The following is a 20,195-nucleotide window of genomic DNA, read 5'->3' on the forward strand; positions in this document are numbered from 1 at the left end:
TCACTAATGGCACAAGGCCAACAGTCAAGCCCAAAACATTCCACCGCTTTGTCAACCCCAGGGCACCAGAAATCTTCATTTACCCTTTGTTTCATCCCTCTTACACCACTGTGAACTTCATAAATCCCAAAATGTTTTGCCTCAAACTAGCAGGAGATACCAACTGACTTAGCCTCCTCAGCAGTCCCTCTTCTCACGTCAATTCATTTGCTACATGCCCATCCGGTATGAAATTCCCATCCAGACACCTAAGGTTGGGTCACCCTGGTGTAACCCTTGAAATCGCTTTGCTAAGAACAGGATCCTTGCATAACTTCGCTCTCCATTCATTCTCTTCCAATGTTCCTTGCAACACACTGTTGATAGAGTTGGCCTGGCCAAGCACACCTCGTCGTTATCTCCATCACCTGCCAATTCCACATCCCCAACTGAAGTATCTAACAGCATTCTGGACAATAAGTCAGCAGTAATTTTCATCTTGCCAGGATAATATTCAATAATATCTTAAATACATTCTTGTAAGTGATGTTTCCATTTGGCAATCCTGGGTGTAGCCTTGTCCCCCCTTTTTGTGCTAAACAGCTGAACAGTTTGCGATCCATTCTTAACAGGAAAGGAACTACCCATACATATGTGCGGAAATGCTGAGTTCCCCATCATAGTGTCAAAACTTCCTTCTCAGTGGGTGAGTACATATGCTCTGCCCCCCCCCCCCAAGTGCTCAGAAAGTGAAGGCTACCTTGTCCTCTCTCCCATCACTCCTTTTCTGCATGAGTACAGCACTCAACCCAAAGTTGCTAGCATCGGTAACTATGATACTATTGTCTCTTGTATAAAGCAATTTCAAAGGACCAGCCTACAGAATGTCAGACCGCACATGTAGAACGACACTTGGCACTCATCACTCCACACAAACAATACTCCTTTCTTAAACAAATCCCTGAGAGTACTGGTTTTGTTTGCAAAATGGGGCACAAATTTCAAGTAATACTTGGCTAAGCTCATTAAGGATTTCAATTGGCCTTTGTTACAGGGAACAGGTGCTTCCTCCATGGCCTTAAGCAGCTTCATTTTGGGACTAATGCCCTCTGTGGATATATGATGACCTAAATAGTCTACTCCCGGCTATTCGAATTTACACTAGTCCTCCCTCAAAGTCATTCCCTTCTCCTACAATATACCTAAAAGCTTGTCCAAACGCCATTTTACTGTTGAAGATTTTGAACAGAAATCAGAATGTTGTCCTGGAAATATCAGACCCCTCAAAACCTTGAATATCTGCTTCATTTCTTTGAAAGAAGGGTGAAGCAGATGCAAGTCTGAAGGGCAGGCCTTTGAAATGGAACGCACCTTCTGGAGTCACAAACAAGGTTTTGGATTCTTTACACAAAAATATCCAAGGAGGTAAATATTGTCGCCACCCACCAAAGAACTCAACATCTCACTTATGTTGGGCAGGGGTTCCCGTCACTCCAAATATTTCAGTTGAGGTCACGCAAATCAACACACCGGCGTAAAGCATTGTCAGCTTTAAATGCTAAGACAATTGGGGCCAGCTATTCCGAACTTTCTATGGGCTTGATTACATTTAAACTGCATAGCTTATCTAGTTCCTAGTGCAGATCGCTTCAACAACAACGGTACCCTGCACACCGTGTGATCTACTGGGACAGAACTTGTTCTCAATGTGATTTTGTGCTTGAATCCAGGCAATTTTCCCAATTGCTTGATGAATACTTTTGGAAACTTTTCAACCCAAACGTAGACAGAAGACGTAGTCATACAAATCGACATCAAATTGGACCTTGACCTCACACAATTAGGGTAATTGGGTTCCAGAATTATGTCTGATTCTCCTTGATCATGCCATCCCAATAGATATGAACCCTCCTTTGCCACAAACAATAACCTGCGAGCTGCTGTTTCATCAAATTCAAACAGGCCATCAAATTGGCCCTCAAATTCAATCCTTTTCTCAGCATAAGAACACATTTTTAACCCTGGGCAGGTTACTCCGCTCCGCAAGCAGATTTTGCAGAGATTTGCCTACTCAGCGCTCCGTGATGAACGTAGAGTAGGCAAAAACTCTGCCTCCGTGGCCGAGCGGAGTTAGCCGCTCCCTCTCTCCTCCCAAATGCTTTAAAAACGTACCTGTCTTTCTGCCGCCTCCCCTGCCTGGCTGCTCTCTTTCCTGCTCCTCTCGCATCCTCGACGTCCTAACTTCATAAAAAAAAACAATATGTTGTAAGTCTTGCTCAAGACGTATGGCGTAGTGTTTTTTTTTATGAAGAAGGACGTCGAGGACGCGAGAGGAGCAGGAAGGAGAGCGACCAAAGTCTTGAACAAGACGTACGATGTAGCTTTTTTTTATGAAGACGGACGTCGAGAACGCAAGACGAGCAGGAAGGAGAGTGGCCAGGCAGGGAAGGTGACAGAAACACAGGTGAGTGCCTTCTTTATATCTTTTTTAAGCATTTGGGAGTGGGGATGGAGCGGGGATGGAGCTATGCATAGCTACGCGTAGCTCCACTGAGTTTTTTTCAAACTCCGTAGAGCTATGCGTAGAGGCACTACGCCAACTCCACTCAGACATACACATTTTCACCTTGGATGGTTAACATTCTTATGGTTTGAACTTAGAGACGACAATTAACGTAAAGGGGACCCTGAATCCGCATTTAGGCATACATTGACACCATTTAACCTCACATTGCAAAATGGCTGTTTCCTGTATACAGGATTCAACTCTCCTATCACCTCCTCATCAGCTTCAACCAATTCATTACCAGCAACACATTCCTCCTTATTGAATGCTGTGAATGTAGTTTCATCCACATGAGATACCAATGGTTTGCATGCGTTTCTGCAAACTGTCCCAAAATGCCCCTTACATTTAAAACATGTGACAAATAATGGCGGTTAGTTGTTTGCCAAATGCAACACAAAAAGATGATGGACGAAATGTTAAGCATTGTCAAACATCCAACCCCAGTTACAGATCTGTTTTTTTTTAAAAACAGATTTTATTGATAGATCACATAGACAATCGCAGATCTCTGTACCCCAGAGGTATCCGCCAGGTATCAGCACACATATAAAACAACGCAATCCATCATTACTTTTACATTCAGTACAAAGGGATCAATGCAAGTAACCATCCCACCCCCTTCCCCCCTTCACCCCCCCAACTGACCCCAACTCCATCCCACCCGGATCCCTCCGCCTGCACGGTTGCTGACAAGTCCGACCATTCACGTACACACATCCTACGGCAGAGCTCACTCAAACCTCCAGCTCCGGGTCTTGTTCTGTCGGGGGCTCTAGCCAGATAACTCTGTAATCGGCCCACCTCTTCCAAATCTTGTAATGTTTACCGGGGCAGCCTCGGGCAAGAAATATAGGCTTCTCCATCCCCATACAGAAATCTAGGCCCCTCTTCCATGCGATGAGTGACGGGGCCTGCGGGTTCTTCCAGGCCCTCGCAATATCTCGTTTGGCCACTGTGAGTCCCAATAATAACAGATGTCTCTTGTAGAGGTTGCCTCCCACTCCCTCCAACACATGTAACAAACCCAGTCGCAGTGTGCGCGGGAGCACCCAGCCCAACGCCTTATCCATACCATTCCAGACACCACTCCAGAATCTATCTAGTCGCCCACAGCCCCACACTGTATGAAGGAAGGTGCGCTCCTCACATCCACACCTAGTACACTCTGGGGATGCAATGAGGCCCGCCCTCCAAAGCCTCCGTTGTGTATAATATACCCTGTGGAGGTATTTGAATTGAATCGCCTCGTTCCAATCTTCCTCCTCCAGCGGCCCAACATCAGCCTCCCAGGTCTCCTTAAGTTTGTGTAAATCCGAGGAGCAGTGTTTGATCAGGGATTGGTATATGCGTGAAATCTTTTTGGTGTCTATATCCCCCATAAAAACTCGGGCCTCCAGTGGGCTAAACTCGGGAAGTGACGTCAGACCCTCGAGATCCGGGGCCAGAGCATGGCGAAATTGTAGATAGCGGAAGAATTGCGTGTGGGGCATGTTATACTCAGCGCTCAGTTCTTGGAACGACTTGAGCGTCGTCCCTGTCATAACGTCCCCCAATCTAGAAATACCAATGGCGTCCCATCCCGCAAATCCCGAAAGGGCTGCCAAACCTGGTAGGCAGCCATTACGCCAAAGGGGGTTTCTTCGGTCAAGGTCCGCCACCATCCCATCCGCCGCAACGCTCGCCTCTAAACATAAAAAAACACCTGTGTCACCGACGGCAAGGCATTGCGCCCCCTTGTCGCATAGAGCAGCATGTGGAGCGTATGAGGCTCCATCAATAGCCTCTCCAGAGCATAGGACGGGTCTCTCCTATCCCCATACCACCATTCATGTAATACTAGGAGACGCGACGCCTGGTAATAAGAAAGAACATCTGAGGTCGCCCACCCCCCACAGATCTGTTTTTAATCCATTGTTTTATTGCTTGCCACGCCATTCCAGTTTAGACCCAGCCATATAGAAATCAGCCTTGACCTTGTTCCCCATAAAAACAGTCCAGCCCGAACTGCCAGGCCAGGTCCTCCCTGGACCGGAAAACAAGCATCCTAGAGAACACACGACCCACGTCTGGGCAAACCATTCCCACCGACATTCTGGTACAGTGGCAGCTGACACAATTAAGAGGTGGTAGGGTGGGTGGAGGGGTAGTGCAGGAGGTGGAACACGCTGGGGGTAATAATTAAAAAAGAAAAAACAAAAACACTTACCTTAACCTGCTGGCCGCCTCCAGCCTCGAGTCACGTGTCAGTGAACTTCCATGTCCCAGCAGGCACTGGGGCAGCGTCACAGATTCCCATCCAATCTCCCACGCTGCAGTGCTTCAGTATTGGCCTGAACGGGCTGAGAAGACGCTCCGCTCCGCTCAGGTCAGGGAGTCTGTGGGGTTTCTCCCGTTGGGTTGGAGAAACCTGAGTGCGCATGTGCGTTTGGCCACTATGGTGCAAGGGTGCCTGCGTGGGCGCTAGGCAGCTAAATATAGCCCCAGCGCTAGGGAAAATGCAGGGGTGTGCCATATTATGGCAATTATGGTGCACCCCTGCATTTTCAGTATGTAGGAACGCGGCGTTACCAATTGTGGCGTAATTCCGTACTCCGCCATTCTGTTGTAAATATGCCCCAAAATGTCCTCCTAGTGCTTTCAGTGATTTTGTATTTGTTAACATTGACATTGTTCACCTTTATCAAGGTTTGTGAATGAAGGGGCTGAACAAACTATTTGTTTTGGGTGGGCTTAGTGTACAGATCACAAACCCAAACAGGTTACAGCCAGCAAGAACGTCATTGTAAATCTGATGACACAAACATGCTGTGGCCCATCAGGACACAGGTGCATCATCCATGAAATTCGACTTTAAGGCCCTCATCTATGCTAAGTTGTATTCTTATATATAAATCTTTATTGCTTGATTGCTTAAAATCATTGCAATCACAACAACTTCATATTGCTATCTTAATAACTAGATTAATCATTAAAAATTAATTACGAGCAAAACATCTTCCCAGCACATAAAATAAGAAACTGTCCTATATATACAATTTTAAAACTTATCACTAAAATAGAATCCAATCAGATAACATCAATAATTACAGAATAATATTGCTCATTTTATATTTTGAAGGTGACGGCGTGCACAGCATGCTATTTCCTTATACATAATAGAGAGATATTCTAACGAATATCCGTTAATTTCAGCTGGAAAACTTTACACATGTTGTAATTCGAAGCATTAATGCTAAAATGCTAAATTACCTGAAACAAAAAAGTTTCTAATGTACATTTCATGCTCAAATTACATTTCAAGGTGCTAAATCGGTCTGGTAGCTCAGTGGGCTAATGCGTCCATTACAGGGGCCTGTGTTCGACCTCATGGTCACAGATTCAAATCCCAGCGGGTCCACTCAGCCTTTCATCCATCTGAGGTCGATAAAATGAGTACCATTGAGTTAGGTAACAATAAACATCTGTTATTTAGCCCCAAGACACCTCCGGGTAATCGTGCACTTTACAAATACACCTGTTATGTTATGGTAATGTGCAATTATTGCAGCAACCGTGCTGCTACTGGGGACAACTGAAAAGAACATAAGAAGGCTCCAGGTGCTTCAAAACACGGCAGCACGGCTAGTCCTCAGACTCCCCAAAAGAACAGCATCCAAACCCACTTTGGCCGCTCTTCATTGGCTTCCCATAAAAAAGAGGATCCTATTTAAAGCACTTCTAGTTTGCTATAGGATAACCTCGATGAAAGCCCCTGAATATCTGCAGGATCTAGCCATCCCTTACAAGCCCCACAGAGCACTTCGCTCCATGGGCATGGGTCTTCTTAAAGTTCCTCGTATAAAGAAGGCCAGAATGGGAGGTCGCTCCTTTCGTGTGTTGGCAGCTAACCAATGGAACTCCCTCCCAATTGAAATTAGGTTAGCCAAGACTGAAACAGTTTTTAGGAAACTTTTAAAAACGCATTTGTTCACCCTTTAGGTCGGTTACTCCTTTTCTGCTACTCTCTCCATAGCGCGGGGATACGCCGGGATGGCGTCACCAGGCGCTCTATAAACTCCTTTATTATTTATTTTATTATTTAACCATCATATCAAAGCAATAATAAAGTGCATCAATTTGCAGTAGTGGCATGTCTGTTTTAAGATGTCAAATTATCACCCTTGTGGCATTATTATTAAGTAATAAAGATTATAAGTCAGATAATACTATTAGTCAACACAACCATAGAAAATACTGGAGATCTACCTTTTTGTATCAAACATTTTTCAACTGCCAATAAAAATGTTACCAAATGACACAATAATGGAAGCGATTCGCCAGATAGTGACATAATTAAAGCCTGACGAGCAGATCTCACCCCACTCTCCAAGAAATTAGGTCTCAAAACTGTACGTCGAAGCTCAATCAACTTGGGGCACACAACACTATATGGACTAGTGTTTCCTGTGGCCAACCAGAAAGTCTACAGTTAGAGTCCGGCCACTGCTTGATCCACGATTGCGTGCCCTCCTTTGTTGGGTTTAATCTCATACGTAAACTTAAAAACTTGTTTTTGAACTTCACAAAAAAAACATTCAAATACGGCTGAATACGCAGGGATTAGTATGAATTAATCACGTACCATGCATAATTTTTCTCTGCTAATTCCATTTTATCCAATTTAAGCAATTCAGTTTTAGTAAGCTTTTTTAAAATTGACTTGTATTTGGGCATTTTCAGATCTTGCAGTGCAATTTGCAGGCCGATATCTCCCAGGAAAGTTAAAATATAGGATCTCCATTGGGCCGCATAGACAGACTTGTCTATTTCTTGCCAACAAATGTTCCCTAGGGATGCTGGTACTGATGTTGACTGCTAGGTTGTATTAGAAACAAGCATTGACAAAGCCAATAGGTCTGACTTTTCAGCCACTGAACTATCGGCTTTGCCAATGCGTGTTGCCATATTTTGTTATAAATGTATATATCCACGATAGCCCATGCTTTGGTTCAAATATGTCGGCCATCGTAGACAGGAAGCTAATGATAAAAGATTGGAAAATAATTCAGATATTACCTTCCTTCTGTAAGCATGCACAAGTGGCTGTCTATGAATATCTTTGCCAACTTTAATATTTTTGTTACCATTCCAAGATGATTTACACATTTCAAACCAATGCATCGGCCATCGTGTAATGTAAAGAATGATAACAATTTTTTTTTAAATTACGCTAATGCAGGGTAACCACAAGATGCGGCGCCCATTCAACAGTAGTAAGTATCCCGCTAGCAGCTTTTGGGGAGCTGATGATCCCTTAAAAAATAAAAAATAAATTATGAAAACTTATAAATGTGAACAATATTTTTTTTTTCAAATGACCATTGGACTATTAGACATATCCCTAAAGGGGATACCTTTTATGGCAGGTATGCAAATTCAGCACAAGACAAAATACTATCACACACAGTGAGGGGTGCCACTGGTCAAAGCGTGCCAAATGCTGCATGCTGTGGTGGGCAAAAGCAAGCTATTAGTGGCAATGTAATTGATCACTGGAGGAAGACTCTTCAATCAATCAATCAATCAATCAATCAGGGGTTTAAAGAACGCTTCTCACCCGTAAGGGTCTCAAGGCACCGGGGGTCGGGGGAGCAGCTCCGGTCAGCCGAAGAGCCAGGGCTTGAGGCTCTTCCTGAAGGTGCGCAGAGTAGGGGAGAGTCTGATGTTGATGGGAGCTTGTTCCAGGTTTTGGCTGTGATGTAGGAGAAGGCTCTACCCCCTGTTCTGATTTTGTGGATGCAAGGGGTTTCTGCCAGGGTGGGGTCGATGGAGAGGATGTTCCTTTTGGGTGCGTGGAAGGAGACTCTATTATCGTGGAGGTATGTGGTCCGGTGTTGTGGAGGGATTTGTAGGCGTGGGTGAGTAGTTTGAAGGTTACTCTCTTCTCGCCGGGGAGTCAGTGGAGGTCTCACAGGTGTTGGGTGATGTGCTCATGTCATGGGATACCTAGGACAAACCTGGCTGCAGTGTTCTGGATGGTCTGGAGTTTGTGTAGCAGGGATTTGTTGATTCCAGCATAGAGGGTCTTTCCGTAGTCCAGTCTGCTTGTTATGACTGAGTGGGTGACGGTCTCTCTGGCTTCAGGGGGGTCCACTTGAAGGTCTTGTGGAGGATACACAGGGAGTTGAAGTAGGTGGAGGCGACGGCGTTGATCTGTTGGGTCCTGGTGGGGAGGAGTCGAGTATGATGCAGAGGTTCCAGGCGTGGTCTGTGGGGGTGGGAGAGGTGCAGAGGGCCACCAGGAGTTATCCCATGCAGAGGGGGAGGGTCTGAGGTCTAGGACCTCTGTCTTCTCCGAGTTGAGTTTCAGTAGCTGCTGAGTCTGGTGGTTTCGGGGTCTTTCATGAAGGAGAGGATGAGCTGGGTGTCATCGGCGTAGGATACAATGCTGAGTCCATGCTGTCTGATGATGGTGACAAGAGGGGCCATGTAGAAGTTGAAGAGCGTGGGACTGAGCGATGATCCTTATGGTGCTCTGCCGTTGATCTCTGTGGGTTCAGAGAGGAAAGGCGAGAATCTGATCCTTTAGGTTCCGGCAGCCTGAAGGAGCAGAGCCAGTTGAGGGCAGTTTCCTGGATTCCAGCATTGTGGAGTCCGGCTTCGAGGGCCGTGGAGATGTCGAGCAGGATGAGGGATGCAGGTTGGCCTTGGTCGATGTTGTCTGTGGCGGTGAGGAGGGTGGTCTGGCGGGTGGTGATGGCGTTCTCTTCAAAGAAGTTTGTCAACTGGGCATTGATGATCTTCTCGGTGACTTTGGCTGCAAAGGGAAGGAGAGCGATGGGTCGGTAGTTCTTCAGGTCTGTCGGGTCTGCAGAGGGAGTTTTGAAGAGGTGTTTGATTTCTGTGCATTTCAAGCCATCTGGGAAGGTGCCGGACTCGAAGGTGGCGTTTATGGTGCTACGTAGCTGGGGTGCTATGGCGGCGGCAGCTCTGTGGAAGTTGTGCGGAGGGCATGGGTTTGTGGGGCTCTTGAGTGGGTGCCCTTCATGATCGTGGTGGTGTCTTTGGTGGTGGCCGGGGTCCAGGCTGTGATGGTGGGCCAGCTGTCGTAGCTAGAGGGAAGGATGGTTTCTGGAGTATGCTCACTGAAGTTGTCCTGGCTTAAAGTTTGCCACATATGAATACTTTATGATAGTTTATTTTGACAACACAATAGTCTGGTGTGTCAGAAAGGGCAGATATAAACATTTTGTTAAATGTGTGGTAAGTGGATTTCCAAGCATTGACATTTTTATGTAATTAGAGAACAAGTGAAATGTTCACATCAGGAAATTCTGCAACATCACTTCATTGCATGGAATAGCCATGTTAAAACTGCACCTGTAACTAAAGAACAAGAAGCAAAAACAACACCAGCCTTTCATTAGTCCCCATTTAAAACTAAGTTTTTGTATAATGCACAATTACTTGTTGCAGTAACACAGTCGCAAAAATATGGTATTCCCCCAAATGGCCAACCTTCTCTCAGTCATGGCTTAAATTACTCAGTTTGCTATTGGATATAGCCACATTCACCACATATTCAGGTATGCACACTTTCACCAGTGTGGTACGGGCGGGAAAACACAGAGTACACAGAGAGTTCTCGAAGTCTGTCAAACGTTTTAAAAGAGAGGCAAGAAAAAAAGATTTCCATAGTCACTGAGCAAGATTATGCACGAGGCTGAGTATTAATGCAGTATGCATGAAGCAGATTTGCTACACAGCTGAGCCTGAGGGAAGTAATCAAAACAGCTAGATTGGAATCTCAGCATTAAAAATCTCTGATTCAGCATTCATCAAAGCATTGAGAAGTCGGGAGCTGGAAGACATCCCTGGGCTTGGACTGCAATGTGTCATCCCAACTGTTATGATGGTGATTCGGGGAGTGATCCTGGACAGCTCACTGAGCTATCTGATGTTTAAACAGTCATGCAGGAGATATTTGCAACTTCAGAAGCAGTTAAGGTCTTAGGCTGTCAAATCTGTTAATCTGAGAGATAGCTCTGCTGACAAGGTCTATGCCTGAAGTTTGGCTTTGTAGTGTAGCCTAAAGTCTGAGTAACCTTAGATAGATGAAGACCAAGGATGACATGAGGGGGTGATGATGACCCACTTACCATATTTAGAAGGGAGGGGACGATGGTTTTAAAACGTTACTCAGCTAGACCCAACTCTGTGCAGCACAAATGTGCCACATCATTGTGGGCCACTACGCACACAACAGCACTCAGAAAAATTGACACCTCACACAGTAATGTACAACATAACACATTAAAAAGAAATATTACCATCCCTTCAATACAGCAATAACTTGGTCCCAAATGCTCATAACTACAGTACACACAGGCATCCAACGGTACTTCCAAGACACAACTTTTTACCACTCACCCAACAAAGCCCAGAGCCGTGCAGAGCCAGTTCAGAGGGCCACGTGCAGTGGAGACTGACTGCCCAATAGGTGTGGATTTGGGGCCTAGGCACAGGACAGGCCCTACGACAATCCTAAATTGTGAGCAGGGGAGGGAGGAATCCACCTTCTGGTGTTTGCACAGAGCCTAGACACAAGCCAAGCCCTACAGCCATCCCCTGACGGGCACAGAGAACTGGTCAGACAGTGGGTGGGGTGAAAGTTCCTGGCCACAAGCTGGCCATGCCCTGTGGCCAGCCCCTGTTGCCCTTGGCTGGAGCACATGCGCAGTGGAGGCGTGGCAGCACTGTAAGGTGGGAGCATGATCTGGATGCAGGCAGGCCCTGCATCCACAGCTACTACTTGTGGCTAAAAGCCACTGTAATTAGGATTAACAAGAGTGGTTTCAGTGTAGGGCATCTTTTTCATTTATTCCACGGCTACCTGTATGCGGAGACATTACCTGTCACGAGCACAAACTGCCTCACAAACAAGTGATTACACAAACATTTCCACTGACGGCCAATCCTGAGCTTTTTACCCTATTTCACTTTTCTGTGTTCATACGCTGTCAGATGGTATTGCCATGGCAACCTATTGTAGCAACTCGATGAACTTCATCTACATATATATCACACAATCTTAAACATAAACGAACCCATCATTTCCATCTAATTCTCAACCGAGGCTGCATTTTAGGGCTAAAATCAGAAGTTTGTGGAAACATCCAACCTCCTACAGTGTGTTTGACAGATATAAGTTGTGCTAACAATTCTTGATTCTTGGGATTTAAAGACAAAAACAACAGGTTATCTTTTCAGTGTGTGCTGTTATAGATTCATCAAACGTAGATACTGTCTCACCCAACACTTTAAATGTCTTTGTTATAAAATGAGTCCAAACCATTAACGCTCTGTTTCTCTCTCTGGGAAGTCTCTAGTCACCACTCAGCTGGAAGGAGGAGACAGACAGAAAGCCATGAAAAGACTCAGGGTCCCACCGCTTGGAGCAGCCCAGGTAGGTTCCATTAAGAGGAACTGCGATGGTTGGCCTCCAATGGTTGTTTTTCATGTTTAGTCCCACAAGAATTCTTCATGGTGTGGCTCATCACTGATTACCATTGAATAAGGGACTTAAAGAGAATGCCAAATCGCTATTGTCCATCATAGGACCACAGGAGCTGGGCGCATGCCAGCACTGCCCAATCCTTGTGGACCAAGGTTGGACATCGCTTCAAATTAGGATCTTAGCATGTGCTGGGTACCAGAAATTGTAACATGCATCAGATGTCTACAAATCCTAGTGGATTCATCATTCATTCAGTGTAGTCATCATTCATGTACTGCCCGCTGTACTGACTAAAGGCATGTTTGGACAACAGAACAAGGGACTAATAGCTAGATGCATCAAACATAAATCCGCTCGCAAAGGGACAGATTCTCAGAATCTGCCCCTTTGCGACTGGTATTTTTGCATTTGGGATGCGATTCACACATTGAGATTGTCTTCCCATTCATTCCTATGGGCCTATAGGCCCATAGGAATGAATGGGGAGGTATTCCTTAATTGCGACTCGCAATTTGTGAGTCGCAATTAAGGAATTCTAAGAAATCGCAATTTTTTTAGTGATTTCTTGATGCATTCCATTTTGCTATTACTTAATAGAGAATCGGTATTTTTCGCTATTAAGGAATCGCAAAATGGGTTCTTGATGCATCTGGGGGTAAGTGCCTGCATGAATATTGGTGATTTTAAAGCCTCATTGTTTTTGCAGAATGACCTGTAGAAAAGCTAAAGACAATGGGAATTCTAAATGGCTTTGCTATTGAAATGCTTGATGAAATGCAATTTTTGCTTATAGGGAATGGAAAAAACATATTCTAGTAACTCTGGCATATCTTTCAAAATGGCCAATACCAGCAATTAAACAGGTTAACGCTAAATTAAGATAAAAGCATAATCAGTATTACTTGAGGTATTTGTCTCTTGGGTCCCGATGTATACGTTGGCAGAAAGTGTACTCCATCATTACAGAGCACCCTTTGCAAACATAAGGGATTATTTACAAGCCCCTTGCGCCACCTTTACGTCACTTAAATGATACAAACGTGCAGCAAGGGGCTTGTAAATCTGCCCCATAATGTTCTGCCTACCTGATTTAAATGCGGGCAGACCTTTGGTGTAATCATGGTGGAGACTACCCCATTTCCACTATGGTTAAACATCTCTAACGGGAAACTTCCTTTACAACGAAACTTTTTCCACGTAGTACCTTTGCAACGCAGGATTTACAACGCAAGTTGTTACAACGACTTGCACTGGAGGGCGCTGTAGGATAGGGAATAGTTTAATTTACTATCCAAAACCTTCCCTACTATCCACGGGGACTGGAGTTGGAATAGTAAATTAAACTATTCATTATCCAGCGCCCCCCAACGCAAGTCGTTGTAACGACTTGCGTTGTAAAACCTGCGTTGTAAAGGCATGTGTGGAAAAAGCATGCGTTGTAACGACATACATCCATCTCTAACGGCCCGGGCTGTGGGAGGTTGACCTTAATGTTCATCCACCTAATTTAGATTAGTGGACATAGAGGTCAATTTTTACTGCCTGCCTCCACCAGGAAAACCCTGGCGGTAAGGGGCAGTGAAAACTGCAAAATGCCCCTCTCGCCAGGGGAGATGACTCCCATGGTGAGAAGGGCATTGTTTACTTTTATTTTCAAAAACAACAATCCTCTCTGGGGTTTGGTTTTTGAAAATAAAAAACAAACTTGAAAGTTTGATGAATGGGTCCATCATGTTGAAGGGGTTGTCCTTGAGATTTTCAGTACAAATGCTAGATGTGTCTATTGGCTTGACGTACATATCTAAATATGGCAGGCAGATTACCCTCGGCATGGCGGTCATAACCTACTCTGCCATGCCGACGAATAATACTCCGCCCGCTAAACATCTAATTCGGGTCTTTAGTGTCTTATGATAGAAGCAAATCCTCCTTGTCCAAGAACCAGGCTTCTCCCAGGCACATCAAAATATTACTACCCTGTCTGGTAAAATCGATAGAGAGAAAGGTTTGCGATCACCATGTTTTTTTGTAGAAGAATGAGCTACTCTGTCAATTTTTTGGTAGTAAAAACACTAGCCATCATCCCAAAGATGTACATAATACTTAAATTGCAAAAATAGTAAATAATTTATTAAGCATTTAGGCAGTATGAGCCTACTTGCAATGAGAAGGAAATGACAACATACTTGGGTTTTGTTCAATGTGTGCTGAAAATGTGTGCACTTTGAGTTCTCCATGTGATACTGGGCTGAAGGCACATCTCCGACCTAACACTGCAGCTGCCCGGTCAGACAAACTGATGCATCTAGAAACCTATCAGCAGACTTTTTAAGCAACATGGAGGTTCAAAAAGTAAAATGTGCATAACTTTCATAATATACTGTGATAGAGAGAGAGAGAGAGAGAGAGAGAGAGATGACAGAAAGGGTGTCCAAATAAACATACATGCTGTTGCAGAGAAAATGTGATAATAATGAATGCTTCACAATGCATCAACCAGCCGAACTGTCAGGGTGATGACAGTGAAAAGTATCGGTGAGGCAGAGATTCTGATGCTCTTCGACCAATCCTCCATACTCTGAAACCAAACCTCCCAGACGGCAAACTTCCATCAATACGGATTTGTAATTGCAAAGCAGGGCTTATCACCCGTGAGGGTATCCAGGTACTGAAAGCATTTCTGAAGAGAAGCTCAGTTGAGCAGCCAGGTCTCGAGACATTTTCTGACTTCAAGTCGAGATGATGAGGTCTGGAGGGGAAGTGGGAGGTCGTTCCAGGACTTCAGGGTGATTTACAAAAAGGAGCGTCCTCCACTGTTTCTGTGGTGGATTCAGGTGTGTGGGCGAGGCAGAGGGAGGCGGTGTGCCGGTGTCTGTAGGGAAGGTGAAAGTTCAAGCAGTGCTTAATGTATGTTGGTCCCTGGTGTGAAGGACTTTAAAGGTGTGGTTCAACATCTTGAAATGACATCTCTTCTGGATGGGGAGCCAGTGGAGTCTCCAGATGTGGAGCTCCGCTTAGGGAGGTCCAGGATGAGTCTAGCCTCTGAGTTCTGTATGGATTGTAGGCTCTTGAGGAGGTGCAAGGTTATTCCTACGCAGAGTGTATTGCCGTAGTCCAGTCTTTCTGGTGGCAAGGGCTTGGGTCCATCTGGTGTCGATAGGGAGCCACTTGAAGATTTTGTGGATCATGCAAAGGGTGAGGAAGCAGGCGGATGAGACAGTGCTGATTTGTGTTTTTATGGTGAGCTTGCTGTCCAGGAGGAGGCCCAGGTTGCCGGCATGGTTGGTCAGCGTGTGTGAGTGTCTTTATTCAGGAGGCCACCAGGTGTCATTCCATGGGGAGGTGTTGTTCCTAAAGATCAGCACTTCTATTTAGTCTGTGTAGAGTTTGAGGCAGTTGTCTCTCATCCAGTCGATGATGCTCGTCATGCACCTGCCGAAGTTTATCAGTGTAGTGGAGGGGTCTTTTGATAGTGAGAGGATAAGCTGGCTATCGTCGGCGTAGGAAATGATGCTCACTCCATGTGAACTGACAACTTTGGTCAAGGGAGTCATGTAGGTGTGGAACAGAGTGGGGCTGAGGGATGAACCTTGCTACACGCATTTGATGGTGTACATGGGTTTGAAGGTAAAAGGGGGAAGGTGGATTCTCTGGGTTCTTCCAGTGAGGAAGGAGGTGATCTATTTGAAGGCAGCTCTCTGGATGTCAATGTGGTGAAGCCATTTGATCAGAGTTTGGTATGATACTGTGTCGAAAATTGCTGAGAGGTCAAGGAAGGTCGGGCGGCCACTTTTCCTTAGTCCAGGAGTAATCTGTTGTCGTCTGAGGCTGCAATCAGGGTGGTTTTGGTACTGTGGTTGGTGTGGAATCCAGATTGGGAGGTGTCTGTAAGATTGTTGATCTCCAGATTTTCTGTTAGTTGGCAGTTGATGGCTTTCTCGGGAAAGGGTACCAGCGAGATGGAGTGGTAGTCCATAATAAGGGTTGTGATATTCCCATGAAAAATGAAGTGAGGATAAACACAGACAGAAACACAGCATAAGAAAGTGCTGTCTTCTAACAGTATGGGATGATCACATTAGGTTTTTGGTAGGGCACAGTGTAAGAAATACAGGTCTTTTCTGTGTGGTCACCCTGGATTTTTCACCTTTGGCTGGACTGTATAGTTTTGCTAGCTTTGCAATTTAACCCTGCTAACCAGTAGTAAAGTGCCTGTACTCCCCAGTGGCATGATGCAAAATGACCTCCCGCAGAATATGAAAAGGGGCCCCTGAGTCTCCCATATCTCATAGATATATATTGGCCTTGTGCGGCCACCCTGTAGGTTTGGGGTCCCTTGAAGGGTTGGGGGCCCACTGCCCACAGGGGATGCAGAGCCTTAAATATTACGCCCCTGCTGCTCCCCCTTTTAACATGGTAGAATTGCATACTCCTAAATTGGTATATTTAGCTCGACAATAAGTCCCTAATATATGGCACTAAGGTCCAGATGTATGAGGCCTTTTACCACTCGCAGACCGGTAAAATGACTTTTGGCATGTACCAACCCTATTTTGCGAGTCAGTAACCTATAACCAACTCACAAAATAGAGTTTGTAAGTCGCTATTAGGATGGGACGTGTTATGGGCGTCCCTTCCTAATAGCGACTCACACTGGTATGTAGGAATGTTTTGCAAATGGGAATGCAGTGGCAAAACATTCACAGTTACCACCAACCTAAAGTTGATGGTAACCCAGTTGCAAATGTGAAGAAGGGACCCCTTCGTGAATGTTGGCGCCAACATTTTTTAAGAGCAGACATTGTTCCCATGGACCACTGCCTGGTCTTAAAAAATTAAAAGGTAGCTTTTCATTTTTAGTTTAGAAATCCATTTTGTTTTACTTTCAGGAAAATGGGCTGCATTACAAAAACAATTGCTTCATTTAAAAGCAATTACTGACATGGTGGTCAGCTGAGCCCAGCAGGCCACCATCCCTGTGAGGGCAGGCCATTCTCAATGGGTTGCAAAGTAAGACCTACCTCATGAATATTAATGAGGTAGGTATCTTTAAGACCTACTGGAAATTGCAAAATATGTCTAAGACACATTTGTACATGGGTGCTTGCGATTTCCTAATTGAGAATTGCAGAAATTTGAAATTAGCAAATCGCAGACTAAGTTTTTTGTACATCTGGCCCTAGGTGTACTCAGTTCTAGAAGCAAATATCACTAGTGGACTGCAGCACTAATTGTGCATTCCACTACAGTGGCAGTGCAAACATAGCTTCAGGCCTACCATTGTAGCCTGATTGTAGAAGTTAAATACTGCAGTTTGACCTGCCAAAATAAACTCTTTTTACAGGTCAAAACATTTTCCTTTAAAATATTAATAGTTCACCGCTATTTAGGCCTTGTAGGTTACAAGGCAGGTTGTGTGGTATTTAAAAGTAGGACATGTAGAAATTTAATGTTAACATGTTCTTACAGTGACAAGCAACGAAAGGCAAGTTTTCACTATGGCAGGCCTAGCTGTCCTATGTAGAAAAACAGATTACAATCATAGTACTGTACCTGGGAATGGCACTAACAAGAAAAATGAATATACTGCAATTTTTAATATTTATTCAAAATCCAATTCAATAGTGAAGCCTGATGTTAATAAAAATTAAGGATAAATAGCTTATAGAGCTTTACCTCCTGTTCAACCTACTGTGATACAACAAGCTGCAAGAGGCCTTTCCTGTAACTACCTAGCTGGCCAGTGGCAAGTGGACCTGGACTGGACCCTGCTGTTGGCCTCTGACTGACAGCCTGTAAGTCCCTAAGTGCCACCCTGAGGTCCTTGGGGGCTTTAGAAATGTACTACTAAGTTAGAGGGAAAATCTTTGACCTGGATGAACCTGGTTAGTGTATCCAACCCGCGATTCATCACTACCAGCTTCAAATTGCGTTTAGATCCTACTCTACTGTGGCAAAGAACTATCATTGACAATTTTTGCTTTTTGGCTCCATTTCTACTTAAAACTTTAAACATTCATATCCCCATTTCCCCTTACTGGATTTTTGTCATTTTGGTGATTAAATATTACTCTAGTTTTCTAATTTAGTTTAATATTTTTATTGTTTAGCATTTTTTATAAATACTGTGCCCTAAGTTAAGGCTACCTTCTCTGTGCCATAGCTACCAGGAGATTGAGATAAGTTTTATATAATGACTTTGAGGATTTACCCAGAAACGGGGACGGATTATTCCTTTAAGTGGGTATTCATCCACCCCAAATAATAATAAAATTTCTTACGATAGTGTTCAGCAGTGGGATCCAGGACTTGGGATTTGCAGTCCCATGCTGCAATTAAAGTTGTAATTAAAAATTCATTTTTAAATTGACAACAATAATTTAATTCTGTTTTGTAATTGGCATTTGGTCTTAATTTAGTCATTTTTATGTGTTTTACTAAATTCATTCTTGCCATCAATTTTTGCACCCTAAGTTTTGAGAACATGGAGGTGGATCTTGGTAACGTGGACAGCATTAGCATGGCTGAGGAGCATGTACACACAAAGGGAATTCAAGCTAAACAAGCAGTCCAAGAAGGAGTCTTATCACATTGCCCTCAGAGCTTTGGAGGAAGCCCAAATGTTGAAGACAGAAATAAGGAAGACATTGAGGAAGCGCGAGTGGCAAGAGAGTGTTGTCCCCAAGGACAACCATCACCTGCGTTTTCCATGGCATGCAGCAATGTATCAGCCCACTGTTTGTCCCCCTCATAGCCAGCGGACAGACAGGAATGGCCGGACTGGCCTATATATTGTTTAGTGTTATCTGATGTCTCAAATAATGGACTCAAAAGGTACCAGAATATCCCTCTTAGATGAGGAAGAAACAGTAGCAGTTGGGACTTCAGTGAAGCAGACATTAGGATCACGAGCAAGCATTACAGGACAGGCTAATAGAACCTAAACAGCACAAACATAGAAGGGAGAGAAACAACAAAAGTGCAAAGACGCACATGGTGAGCAAAACTACGACAGTAGAAATCCTACAACTGAAGACGTTACAAGGCAATAGTTATTTTTCACTTGAGCTTCTCATCTTGCCCACCTTGCCTTATCGTGGGGAATATCCCATCCGCCATATTACAAATGCATTATATCCTCTGGTACTTGTAAAACGGCAGATGGGCTATCTATCACCTTTGTGCAGAGTACCACATCCGTCAAACTCTGAATCAGGCCCCATTACTAGTGCTGCCTCCAGGGGAACTTTTGGAACATTTCGTGAATTCCCAAACCTTGTGCAAAGTCATAAAATTGTGTTTTGTAGATTAACATTTTGAGCCAAAAATCAGGCCCCCAGTATCTCAACCTAAAAATAGTTTATTCTCAATGGCAAAAGTTAGGATTAAAAAGATGGATACTGACCCCCACTGGATTATCCCTAAATTTAGAGAAAATGCCCAACATATGGGTTCACTATCAGTCCCACTTGTGTCAATGTGTGACAATAATTTTCACAAAAACCTTTGTGAGTCGCAGCAAATATGATCCTGCCTCTTTATCCATTAAAGACTTAAGCAAATCCACCAATTTAAGTCCAAAACGTTATGTGTGTACAGAAATTGGACATTAAATAGGAATTAACTGAACCTTTATATAGGCACTACTCCGAAACTTTTGCTAAAGTTCACTGATCAGGCTTCGACCCCATCACTTGGAGCTGAATGTATAAAGCAGATATTTATCGAATAATGGTTCAGAGAAAAAAAAACTTCATTATAGAAATTTACGTTTTATACAAAAATAATTCGTGCTTGAAGAGAGTTGTTTTTTTCTACCTTTAATAAGCAAACTAAAATACACTTGCGAGAGTATTTCTCAGAACATACACTTGCAAGAGTATTTCTCAGAACATACACTTGCAAGAGTATTTCTCAGAACAAATAGGACACGTTACAACGTACGCAATTACAATGCGTGCCATTACAACACATTTTTTACAACGTGAAATCCATTACAATGCATGTCATTACAACGCATAATCCATTACAACCAAATTAATATTCGAACTCCGATGGGGCGTTACTTTGGGGAATGCCTTGTAATGTCATGTGTTGTAATGACATACGCTGTAATGGATTTTGCGTTGTTAAAAATTTGTTGTAATGACA

At 44.1% G+C, this 20,195-nt stretch overlaps 1 protein-coding gene across 1 annotated transcript in view; it reads left to right on the plus strand.

The window, feature by feature from the left end:
* LOC147710315 (solute carrier family 53 member 1-like) overlaps positions 1 to 20,195 on the plus strand; it is a 255,214-nt gene that overhangs the window by 84,552 nt on the left and 150,467 nt on the right. The window contains exon 5 of the mRNA XM_086919346.1: positions 11,910 to 11,993. Coding sequence (XP_086775472.1) covers positions 11,910 to 11,993 — 84 coding nt within the window. The remainder of the gene's footprint in view (positions 1 to 11,909; positions 11,994 to 20,195) is intronic.

Source organism: Lissotriton vulgaris, chromosome 5 (assembly GCF_964263255.1).
Source record: "Lissotriton vulgaris chromosome 5, aLisVul1.2, whole genome shotgun sequence".
NCBI lineage: Eukaryota > Metazoa > Chordata > Amphibia > Caudata > Salamandridae > Lissotriton > Lissotriton vulgaris.